We start from the raw sequence: 12,685 nt of genomic DNA on the forward strand, positions 1-12,685 counted from the left end.
CAATGCAGAAAAGGTAATGGAAGAACAATTTTAATGGATTAAAAATGTACACTGGCTGAGAAAATCATAGCCTCAATAATTTTGAGTGTTTAGTCAGTTTTCAGTCAACATATAAACAGAATTATCTGTTCTAATTCCTCAGGATTATGTCAAAACACAAAGTCCTGTTATAGGAAACATTAATGGATACTGGATTGGTCTCAGAGCTGAAGGAGGGAAATGGAAATGGCTCGATGGAAGTGATCTGACCGATCAGTGAGAGACATTATTTCTTAAACTTTGTATAAAACAAAATCTACCAGCCTGGATTTAACTGATGTTTTTCCTTAGAGCCTGGATACAGCAGCANTTTGTGTTTAACTTCCTGTATAAATTGATTTTGCCCTTTGTGATATCAATTATTTATCTTTAGTTTAATGTTATTCTCTTTGCCTTTGTAAGTACTTCCTTTTTTGGCTCTGCTATTAATTTTCTCCTTCCTCTACCTGGGCGTACCCTGCATTATATTTTCAGTATTTGTATTCAGTTCCAGGGTTGATTTATCCACATTGTCCAAGCTGGCTATTGCCAGCAAATAAGCAGATTGCTGTATGCAAACTATCATGATGCAAAAAAAGTGTTTCAATTTCAGCTTTGCAAAATACACAAATTCCTATAAGGCTGAAAAATCATCTCATTCTAGCACAAAAACATTTTATTGAAAAACATGAGGGGGTTTTTCTGTTAGTTTTTTCCAAAGTGGCGTGTTTCCATTTTGCAAATACATTTTCATAATTCCAATTTGCACAATTTTATGGTCAGTCTTTGTTGTTTTAATCTCTGTAGGAATAAAATCTGACAAGCCAACAGAAAGAAATCGCTCTTATCTTCTGGCCTGCTGCTTTGGGACTCTCTGTGTCATTTTGGTACTGATCATCATTGGAGTCTGTGTTTATTGTGAGTATATTGATATAAGAATGCCATAAATTTGAATCTCAGAATCTCAATTTGTTAATATGTTACAGAGTTCATTCTTTGACAAAGAAAAATACAAAAATTTAAATGTAATGCATTATTTAGTTCAATTAGCTGAGATTGAGTACTTATTTCAGTTAGCCACAACTTTAAGAAGCAGCATATTTTGTTGTACTTTTATAAATTTGTTTATCCTAAAGTGGTACAGAAAGATTCAAATTTACAATACAAACAAGAAATTAAAATTGTAATAACAGTTTTTATTTGTTTTAAATGAACACATTTTACTTTGTATTTGCAACAGTTCGTGAGAGTGTAAATGAACTGAACCAGCTGAAATCAACCCAAACAGTTCTCCTGCAGGAGAATCTTATCCTGACTGACCTCAACAACAAACTCACTTCAGACAATGACAACCTGACTTTGGTTTCTACAGCCTTAAAAAACACCATCACCATGCTGACTGCAGAGAACCACAACCTGACGTCTCTTAATGAGGAGCTGAAGGAACAAAGGAAAAACCTCACAGAAATAATAGAAACCTGGAATGAGCTCAATGTCAGCCGAGCTCAGTGGAGCATTGATCAATACTGTCCTACAAAGAATGGTGGTATGTTCATATTTTAGATAAACAGTTTGTGCTGAACTACATTATCATGTAAAAAAAAATAATAATAATAATATTATGTAAACATATTTATTAATGAAACATTTTTATTTAAGTGAGAAGCTGCACTTCTTGCCAGAATGGATGGAATTACCAAATTTCCAGCTGTTATGCTTATAATGATGCTAAACTTCCTCAACAAACAAACTGGGAAGGAGCACGAGAAGACTGCAAAACAAAGAATTCAGATCTGACTGTTGTGTCTGACAAAGCAGAAAAGGTAATGGAAGAACAATTTCAATGGATTAAAAATGTAAGCCAACTGAGAAAATTGTAGTCTCGATAATTTAGAGTGTTTAGTCAGTTTTCAGTCAACATATAAAAACAATTATCTGTTCTAATTCCTCAGGATTATGTCCAAACACAAAGTCCTGTTAGAGGAGACATTAATGGATACTGGATTGGTCTCAGAGCTGAAGGAGGGAAATGGAAATGGATCAATGGAAGTGATCTGACCGATCAGTGAGAGACATTATTTCTTAAACTTTGTATAAAACAAAATCTACCTGCCTGGATTTAACTGATGTTTTTCCTTAGAGCCTGGATACAGCAGCAGAATGCAACTGATGGTCAATGTGTAACTTCTCTCCAGACCCGAGAATGGACATCAGTGAGCTGCACTGAAAGAAACGCCTGGATCTGTGAGAAGAAGGCTTTAACTGTTTAAACATGAAATGTTCAGGTTTTTGACAGGCTGTTGGGAAAACCTTATATAAGACTTATGCAATTTTCTGGTTTAGTTTTAATAAGCTCTTTTTAAAAGGCTTTAAAAGTTTCTTATGTTTTTCTGATGATTTGTCTGAAGTTGTAAATTTAAAGTTTATCAACAGATTCAAAAATCAGACAAAATGACTTTTATGGTTGCTGAAGTTTTTACTGATGGTTTTTGAAGNATGTAAACATACTTATTAATGGAACATTTTTATTTAAGTGAGAAGTTGCAAAAATTGCCAGGATGGATGGAATTACCAACTTTCCAGCTGTTATGCTTATATTGATGCTGATCCTCCTTATCGAACAAACTGGGACGGTGCACGAGAAAACTGCAAAAAGATGAATTCAGATCTGCCTGTTGTGTCTAACAAAGCAGAAAAGGTAATGGAAGAACAATTTTAATGGATTAAAAATGTACACTGGCTGAGAAAAACATAGCCTCAATAATTTTGAGTGTTTAGTCAGTTTTCAGTCAACATATAAACAGAATTATCTGTTCTAATTCCTCAGGATTATGTCAAAACACAAAGTCCTTCTGGATGGGGCATTAATGGATACTGGATTGGTCTCAGAGCTGAAGGAGGGAAATGGAAATGGCTTGATGGAAGTGAACTGACCAATCAGTGAGAGACACTTTATTTCTTAAACTATGTATAAAACAAATCTACCAGCCTGGAATTAACTGATGTTTTTACGGCTTCTTGCCGCTAGGGAGCAGCAGAGTCACCTCAAGCTGCTTATTGATTTTCCCAGCGAATAAAACTGAGACATCGACAAGCTAACATCAAAATGTCCAAGAAAAGAAACATCGATTTACAAGACTGTGAATGAAGATGTGTGTGAGTTGGTGTCAGGGCAGCAGGTCGCGCTAGACTTTTTTGTTATGCGTCATCTTGACCGACAACATAAAAAAAACTCGGTCATGTACTATTTTTATCAGTGAAATTACAATCATATTAACATCGGCTATTTAGTTGTATTTTATGCGGTTTTGTTAATATTCACCGTGAATCCAGATCCCATCACAAATTAAGCAGATAAATGCATCTACATTTTTCTCCGTAGTGACAAAAACCACAGACTGAGGCCCCAATAACTTAATAAATTAAATTAAGCGACTTCACTTAAATTAGCATCGCTTCACCCGCGGGGGTCTGAACGCACTTCCTCCTGATTCCCATCTGCAGAAAAATCTGCGCTAATTCATCAGTCAGTTGGCTCCGTCTGGTCCAAACAGATCAATTGAAATCCGTGAGTGTTTTACCCTGTGCGCGGTCCGGTGTGCGCTTTTACCAGAATCTTTTATTTTATTTTTTTTTTTTGCGTGGTTTCGCTTCTCCGAAACGGACAGATGTTACGTCTGCAGCGCTCCTCCAGAACGCCGCTCTCCTGGGTAACACCCAGAAGGTTCCATTTGTAAACTCCGCTGGATGAGTTACTTCCAGCGGTTTTTAATTCAGCGGCGTAGCCGCAGTGGTTGAGCAGCGGACTGCGCATGTTACAGTCTAATTAACTTCTGCGTCGACATTTATTTCCTCAAGATAAACTGCCGGCTCCTCAAATGGACTAACACAACGTTACATTCTCTTTAGTTTTCTCTGGTCTGTAATGGAGACTTGAATTTAACGCGCCATTTTAACCAAAGGTTTTGAATTCGCTTCCTAACCAGAAGCTCCAAAGCGTCCTGTCCATAACTCTTCAACACGCTGTCAGATCCCGGTCAGAAAGACGCATTTAGTTCAGAGACCATGAGATGATATTCAGAAAGGATTTTTTAATTAATTGATTTCAGTTGCCTCTGAGATTAAATCTTTGCGTAAAGTCTATAATGTCTGTACATGTGAACCAGTCAAGGGTGTTAATTAGAACCTGTCAAATGACGGACGGGCTTTAAATTTTCTGGTCGTTTACAAAAATAACCGGTCAAGTACGGAAAATATTCGGTTAACGTGACCTCTGTGTCGGGGTGAAGAGGGATCAGCTTTGCCTTCAAGGACAGGCAAACATCACCTAATTGTTTTGTTGTTATGTGAAATGTTGGCTGTGTAGGGTTAACATCAAAACTTGTTTTTATTATTTGTTTTCTATACCTTTAAACACTGATTTAAATATTGTAATTTTTAAACTGAGCAGTAATTTTACATCCATGCAAACTCAAATGTATTATTTAAAACTTCAATGCATAAAATCAGTTATTTAACAATATGAGGTGTTGTTTAATTTATTTTTAACATTGTATTTTCATACATTTATGCTAGGGGTGCCCAAGTTTTCCAGAGCTACCATCTGCAACTTTAGCTGCGTTCCTCCTCTAACACACCTGGATCATTGACTCATTATAAGCCTCTACAGAACTGAGTTGCTGCTAATGAAGGAAGTCAACCTTTTGTGTGGGGTGTGTTTTAGCAGGAAGGCATCTAAAAGTTGCAGTCTGGAGGACTTCACCTGGGCACTCCTGATTTGCACCGTCAATATGGCCCGTTGAGGGAGGCCAATATGCTGAAGTGGCCCTCGGTGAAATTGAGTTTGACACCCCTGAACTAAACCATGTAAAAGACTTTAAAAGTTTCTTATGTTTTTCTGATGATTTGTCTGAAGTTGTAAATTTAAAGTTTATCAACAGATTCAAAAATCAGACAAAATGACTTTTATGGTTGCTGAAGTTTTTACTGATGGTTTTTGAAGGAACTTTATGGTTTCAGCAAGATCTTAGGATTCACACTGCCTGTGAATCTTCTTCAATAGCTAAGATAATTTGTGTATAAAACTATTACAGAAGTCATTTTGTGCAATCTATTACACAGGGTAACACAATTGATATTTTTAAAGATGAGAAGATAAAAAATGCTTCTATTTTTTCTATCATATAGCTTCTCAAACATGTGTGAGGTCATATTTATATTTATATTAAGTACTCCACAAAGATTACAATAAATCTCTTCATATTAAAGCAACCAACCAGAGTTTGGAAGTGAATCTTTAAGTTATCATGTTCCCTTGAACTTTTTCCTCTTTTTTCCTCTCATGCTCTCATTGAAGGCAGAAACTGTTTTTCTCTGCTCCTCTTATCCTCCCAGATTCAATGATGCCATGTGTGAAAACAAAAACCACTCAGAGTTAACAATCAGAGCTCCACCTCATACATTTTCAGAGTTTATTCTAACATTTAAAAGTATAAAATCACATTGACAACACAGACACTTCAAACACACTAAAACAGGCATTTATTTACCTGAGACGAATAGAAAAGTAGGAAATAGAGAAACAGGAAAAAGGGAAAAACATGTTTTTTGGATATTGCCATGCGGCTGCAAATAGCAATGCTGATGCGTTCCTCTGCGGCCCTTACTTCTATTCAAAAGGGTGTTTCCTTTGTTTTAATTTATGCAATTATGTGATTAATTCCTGTGGTTCCCTTTTAGGGATAGAACTATCAAATTACTAAGTTTGGGACATCCAAAGCAGTTTTATTACCTTCTTTGACCTGTTTGATTTCAGGGCTACGGCRCTTCTCTATCTAGACAAGAGAGGCCAAAGGTCATTTAGAGCAAGCTCTACTCATGTCAGTTTGAAATGTGATGTTACTCCTAATTTCTGGTTGGAACAAAGCCTTTAAACTTATACGAGAGTTCAACCAAAAGTTAACCTGTCTTATCCCTATTTTTTTTCCCTGCCGGGCAAATTTCTACAAATACAGATCAGTGCAGTAATTTTAAATTGACATGAAGCCTGGTACGCACAGTGGTTCAGAACTTCTGCATCCTCTTACATCAAAGCAGATTTTAACAATAAAACACTTAATATACCTGAGAATTTTCAATATAAACATATTCATTCCAAACATTTTCTAATTAATGTTATGCTGGTTTTGATTATACTTAACTAACTGATATTACGTTTGGTCTAAGTTAGAGACTCCAAGTACTTGTTAATATAAAACTACAAATTAGACTAGTTCAAGTCATGTTAATTTTAACTAAATGGTATTCTACTAATTAAATTGCAATTATTGTTAGTATTATGTGGTGTTAGTGTGGTGGGATGGTGTTCCACCCTCCCCTATGAGAGGGTTCATGGGCCAAAGCTTACAAACTCTCTCAMATTCACTGTMAAACTCTCTCACATTCACTRTCAAACTCTCTCACATTCACATTTTCACATTCATTGCAACGGAAGTTAACTTAAAATTTCAGTTTCTGATTGGACCCCAGGCAGGAGTAGGCGGGTTTTCATGGACAGAAAAATAGSTGAGCGGCAGCGACTCACAGAGGCAACTAATATTTTAAATGACATCGTTAGCGCTCCTACAGTAATGTCAGCATTATCAGAAGACCCCATCTATCAGTGGGATAAAGCTAGTCGCCTCTTCGGATATGGCAGTAAAGCCAGCCTGCACTCGATTTTAATGTGCATGACAGCACAAGTTATGGCGCTCTCTTTTCAAAATAAATGCGCATCTCCGCTTTATGTTTGAAACAATGGGGTATATGCCACGAGAGGTGGTGACGTATTTCCGTTTGAATTTATGCCACATAGATTGGTTCCGGGTTCTGCTTGCTCCTATTGTTTTTAGCCAAAGCTGCAAAGTCTGTACCATGGAAAAGAGCAAAACGTAAAATATCTGCGAACTACTGGTACAACAATCGAGTTTTTTGGTGTGTCGTTGTGTCCAGTAATTAGCCAGCACCATTCAGTGCTTAGTTTTTTCATTTTCCTGCTGATATCAAGGCGACAGCGGACTGTAGCCAAAACTTAGCCACTGCATCTAACACCCGGTTTGTAGCTGCCTGCTATTTCAAAGCTTGAGAATATTGAAGATCCAGTGTCAGAAATGGGAAGACGGAGGTTAAAAGGGAGCTGTACGTGGTTCGTTCAGTGGAATAATTTTTTGGAGGAAAATAATGCAGGAGGAAATCCACTGCTACGGGAACAGGCTGAGAACAGAGGCAGCGATTCGGCACAAGGTAAGTCAATACGTGTGTGGATGCGTTTGTGTTATACGGAGTATGAAATTATTTTTAGGCAACTCCTTAGCTTTTGTTTATATGACAATTATATAAAATACATTTAACATGCAGTCGGAGCGCCCATCCGAGGTAATTTAAGAACAGCCGAGAGCAGCAACGCTTCAGTCCGATCCGAACCACACAGGTAGTCAGTCAGATTAAGGTCCAAAACCTTCGCTTTACAGCCGTTTAAGTGGCACCGATCCACATAAAAAACCCACAGAACAAATGGTACAAATCNTAAGTTAAAGCTTTACTTTAAGGTTTTACCCTTCACAGTTTTTCTCATCCTGATAAATTGAGTTTCCAGGCAGCAGGAATAGAAAAGTCAGATCATGTTTATTTAGGGGTTTGAAGTTTTTGAATATTGTGTTTCTGTTTTGATCATTTATTTATTGTTATAACCAGTTTATTCCTTTGTGTTTAACTTCCTGTATAAATTGATTTTGCCCTTTGTGTTATAGATTGTTTCTCTTATTTTAATGTTATTCTCTTCTCCTTTATTAGTACTTCCTCTTTTGGTTCTGTTATTTATTTTCTTCTTCCTCTACCTGGGCGTATCCTGCATTATATTTTCAGTATGTGTATTCAGTTCCAGGGTTTTTTTATCCACAGCTCATGAATCTTGTCTGTGTTTTGGGGAAATTGTAGTTTGCGGTTTTACAAAGGTTTGTCATTCGAATGTGGCAACGCATAGTTTTGATGAACAGTGCTATAGTGTGAGAACTCGGTTGGATCCAGCTGCACATAGTCCAAGCTGGCCAGTTCCTGCAAATAAGCAGATTGCTGTATGCAAACTATCATGATGCAAAAAAAATTGTTTCAATTTCAGCTTTGCAAAATACACAAATTCCTATAAGGATGAAAAATGATCTCATTCTAGCACAAAAACTTTTTATTGAAAAACATGAGGGTTTTTTTCTTTTTTTTGTTTGTTTTTTCCAAAGTGGCGTGTTTCCATTATGCAAATACATTTTCATAATTCCAATTTGCACAATTTTATCATCAGTCTTTGTTGTTTTAATCTCTGTAGGAATAAAATCAGACAAGCCAACAGAAAAAAATCGCTCTTATCTTCTGGCCTGCTGCTTTGGGACTCTCTGTGTCATTTTGATACTGATCATCATTGGAGTCTGTGTTTATTGTGAGTATATTCATATAAGAATGCCATAAATTTGTTTATTTCGTTTGAATCTCACAATCTCAATTTGTTAATATGTTACAGAGTTCATTCTTTGACAAAGAAAAATACAAAAATTTAATTGCAATGAATGTTTTAGTTCAATTAGCTAACTGAGATTGTGTACTTATTTCAGTTAGCCATAACATTTAGAAGCAGCATATTTTGTTGTACTTTTCTAGTTTGTTTATCCTAAAGTGGTAAAGAAAGATTCAAATTTACAATACAAACAAGACATTAACGTTACAATTTTTATGTTTTAGTTACAACAGTTCGTGAAAGCACAGCAAGTGAACTGAACCAGCTGATATCAACCCAAAAGGAGAAAATCCAAAACCTGACTGACCTTATCAACAAACTCAGTTCAGACAATGACAACCTGACTTTGGTTTCTATGGCCTTAAAAAACAACAGCACCATGCTGACTGCAGAGAACCACAACCTGACGTCTCTTAATGAGGAGCTGAAGGAACAAAGGAAAAACCTCACAGAAATAATAGAAACCTGGAATGAGCTCAATGTCAGCCGAGCTCAGTGGAGCATTGATCAATACTGTCCTAAAAACAATAATGGTATGTTCATATATTAGACAAATAGTTTGTGCTGAACTACATTATTATGTTCAAAAGAAAACTAATAATGATATTATGTAAACATACTTATTAATGGAACATTTTTATTTAAGTGAGAAGTTGCAAAAATTGCCAGGATGGATGGAATTACCAACTTTCCAGCTGTTATGTTTATATTAATGCTCCACCTTCTGGTCAAACAAACTGGGAAGGTGCACAAGAAATCTGCAAAACAAAGAATTCAGATCTGACTGTTGTGTACGACACGACAGAAAAGGTAATGGAAGAACAAATTTAATGGATTAAAAATGTAAACCAACTCAGAAAATCGTAGCCTCAATAATTAAGAGTGTTTAGTCAGTTTTCAGTCAACATATAAACAGAATTATCTGTTCTAATTCCTCAGGATTACGTCAAAACACAAAGTCCTGTTAGAGGAGACATTAATGGATACTGGATTGGTCTCAGAGCTGTAGGAGGGAAATGGAAATGGCTCGATGGAAGTGATCTGACCAATCAGTGAGAGACATTATTTCTTAAACTTTGTATAAAACAAAATCTACCAGCCTGGATTTAACTGATGTTTTTCCTTAGAGCCTGGATACAGCAGCAACCTGTTGATGGTCAATGTGTAACTTCTCTCAAGACCCGAGAATGGACATCAGTGAACTGTACTGAAAGAAACGCCTGGATCTGTGAGAAGAAGGCTTTAACTGTTTAAACATGAAATGTTCAGGTTTTTGACAGGCTGTTGGGAAAACTTTAAGACTTATGTAATTTTCTGGTTTAGTTTTTTTTATAACTAAACCATGTAAAAGACTTTAAAAGTTTTATATGTTTTTCTGATGATTTGTCTGAAGTTGTAAATTTAAAGTTTATCAACAGATTCAAAAATTGGACAAAATGACTTTTATGGTTTTTGAAGGAACTTTATGGTTTCAGCAGGATTTTAGGATTCTCAATGCCTGTGAATCTTCTTCATTAGTTAAGATAATTTGTGTATTTAACCATTACAGAAGTAATTTTGTGCAATCTATTACACAAGATAACACAATTGTTATTTTTAAAGATGAGAATTTAAAAAATCTTCATTTTTTTTCTATCATATAGTTGATTAAATATTTGTTATATTTCTTATATATATTTATATTTACCCTCCTATTATGTTGCGGGTCAAATTGACCCATTTCAAAGTTTAAAAATATTTTAAAAACATTTGCAAGTATATTTATTGCATGAAACTTTTTCTATTTGTCTTAATAGGTGAACTCTACATATAAATTGAAAATTTATTCATTTTACACATTTGCAGCCCCCCCTGCGTATACTTGTTACATCGATACTGTTCGGGTCAATTTGACCCCACAGTCAAGTTAAAGTGCAAAAAAAGATTAAAAATGTCCAATTCTGTTTGTTTCCTTACAGCTATGAACCTTATTTCACCACACACACACAAACACAACACAACACAACACACCACACACACACAGATACACACACACACGCAGACACACACAAACCCACTTTCTCCCACCTCTCTTTACTTCACAATGAACTGCGAGAAAGCAGGTGTTCATACAACTTTTGACGGGAACCTATTCTGTTCCCGTGGGAAAACTCCACCCACACTGAGTGGACACTCAGTAGAAGTGAAGGGGAACATAAATACTCTCTGTATGACTCATTTATCTTGATTTTAATTGGCGGGTCAATTTGACCCGGAACAGTATCAGTGTCTCAAATTCAATTATAAAGATCACCATTTGAAAAAAAAAATTAATGTAATATAAAAAAATTTATCAAAGATCACTTTCAAGGAAATTATTGTTTTTTTGTGTCTAGGTTTTTTTCAGTGGACATAAAAAATGTAAATCCCATTTTTTATGTCCAAATGAGTAATTGAGTAAGTTGTCGTCATTAATCCTTAATTTCTGAGAAATAAAAAWCATAATTGCACAAATTTTGATTGAGATGGTTAGTATTAGAGTTAATAATCAGATAAAAAAATGTTTTGGAGGAATGTTTTGGTTCCTGACACTATTGCATGATAAAACACTCCCTGGGTCAAATTGACCCACGAACATTATTGCTATAGCTAAGAAATGAACATAACAGGAGGGTTAAGTACTCCACAAAGATGACAATAAATATCTTCATGCTAAAGCAAACAACCTGAGTTTGGAATTGAATCTTTAAGTTATCATGTTCCCTTGAACTTTTTCCTCTTTTTTCCTCTCATGCTCTCAGTGAAGGCAGAAACTTTTTTTCTCTGCTCCTCTTATCCTCCCAGATTCAATGATGCCATGTGTGAAAACAAAAACCACACAGAGTTAACAATCAGAGCTCCACCTCATACATTTTCAGAGTTTNCAGTGAGAGACATTATTTCTTAAACTTTGTATAAAACAAAATCTACCAGCCTGGATTTAACTGATGTTTTTCCTTAGAGCCTGGATACAGCAGCAACCTGTTGATGGTCAACTAACTGGGGAAATTGTAGCCTCAATAATTTAGAGTGTTTAGTCAGTTTTTAGTCAACATATAAACAGAATTATCTGTTATAATTCCTCAGGATTATGTCAAAGCACTAAGTCCTTCTGAATCAGGCATTAATGGATACTGGATTGGTCTCAGAGCTGAAGAAGGGAAATGGAAATGGCTCGATGGAAATGATCTGACCGATCAGTGAGAGACACATTATTTCTTAAACTTTGTATAAAACAAATTTACCAGCCTGGATTTAACTGATGTTTTTCCTTAGAGCCTGGATACAGCAGCAACCTGTTGATGGTCAATGTGTAACTTCTCTCAAGACCCGAGAATGGACATCAGTGAGCTGTACTGAAAAGTACAACTGGATCTGTGAGAAGAAGGCTTTATCTGTTTAAACATGAAATGTTCAGGTTTTTGACAGGCTGTTTGGAAAACTTTATTTAAGACTTATGTAATTTTCTGGTTTAGTTTCTTTTTATAACTAAACCATGTAAAAGACTTTAAAAGTTTCTTATGTTTTTCTGATGATTTGTCTGAAGTTGTAAATTTAAAGTTTATCAACAGATTCAAAAGTCAGACAAAATGACTTTTATGATTGCTGAAGTTTTTACTGATGGTTTTTGAAGGAACTTTATGGTTTCAGCAGGATTTTAGGATTCACACTGACTTTGAATCTTCTTCAGTAGTTAAGATAATTGTTGTATTTAACCATTACAGAAGTTATTTTGTGCAATCTATTACACAAGATAACACAATTGTTATTTTTAAAGATGAGAATAAAAAAAATCTTCATTTTTTTTCTATCATATAGTTGATCAAACATTTGTTATATTTCTTATATATATTTATATTAAGTACTCCACAAAGATGACAACAAATCTCTTCATACTAAAGCAAACAACCTGAGTTTGGAATTGAGTCTTTAAGTTATCATGTTCTCTTGAACTTTTTCCTCTTTTTTCCTCTCATGCTCTCAGTGAAGGCAGAAACTGTTTTTCTCTGCTCCTCTTATCCTCCCAGATTCAATGATGCCATGTGTGAAAACAAAAACCACACAGAGTTAACAATCAGAGCTCCACCTCATACATTTTCAGAGTTT

The 12,685-nt window shown here is 35.5% G+C and overlaps 1 protein-coding gene across 1 annotated transcript; it reads left to right on the forward strand.

Moving 5' to 3' along the window:
• The first annotated feature begins 8,801 nt into the window (after positions 1 to 8,801).
• On the forward strand, positions 8,802 to 9,846 carry LOC103477621 (C-type lectin domain family 17, member A-like). The gene is made up of 4 exons (XM_008430837.2): positions 8,802 to 9,093; positions 9,207 to 9,370; positions 9,500 to 9,612; positions 9,688 to 9,846. The coding sequence occupies exons 1-4, from the start codon at positions 8,916 to 8,918 to the stop codon at positions 9,812 to 9,814; spliced, it is 582 nt and encodes a 193-aa protein (XP_008429059.1). The 5' UTR covers positions 8,802 to 8,915; the 3' UTR covers positions 9,815 to 9,846.
• The last annotated feature ends 2,839 nt before the right edge of the window (positions 9,847 to 12,685 follow it).

The sequence above is a fragment of the Poecilia reticulata genome, linkage group LG16, assembly GCF_000633615.1.
Source record: "Poecilia reticulata strain Guanapo linkage group LG16, Guppy_female_1.0+MT, whole genome shotgun sequence".
Taxonomy (NCBI): domain Eukaryota; kingdom Metazoa; phylum Chordata; class Actinopteri; order Cyprinodontiformes; family Poeciliidae; genus Poecilia; species Poecilia reticulata.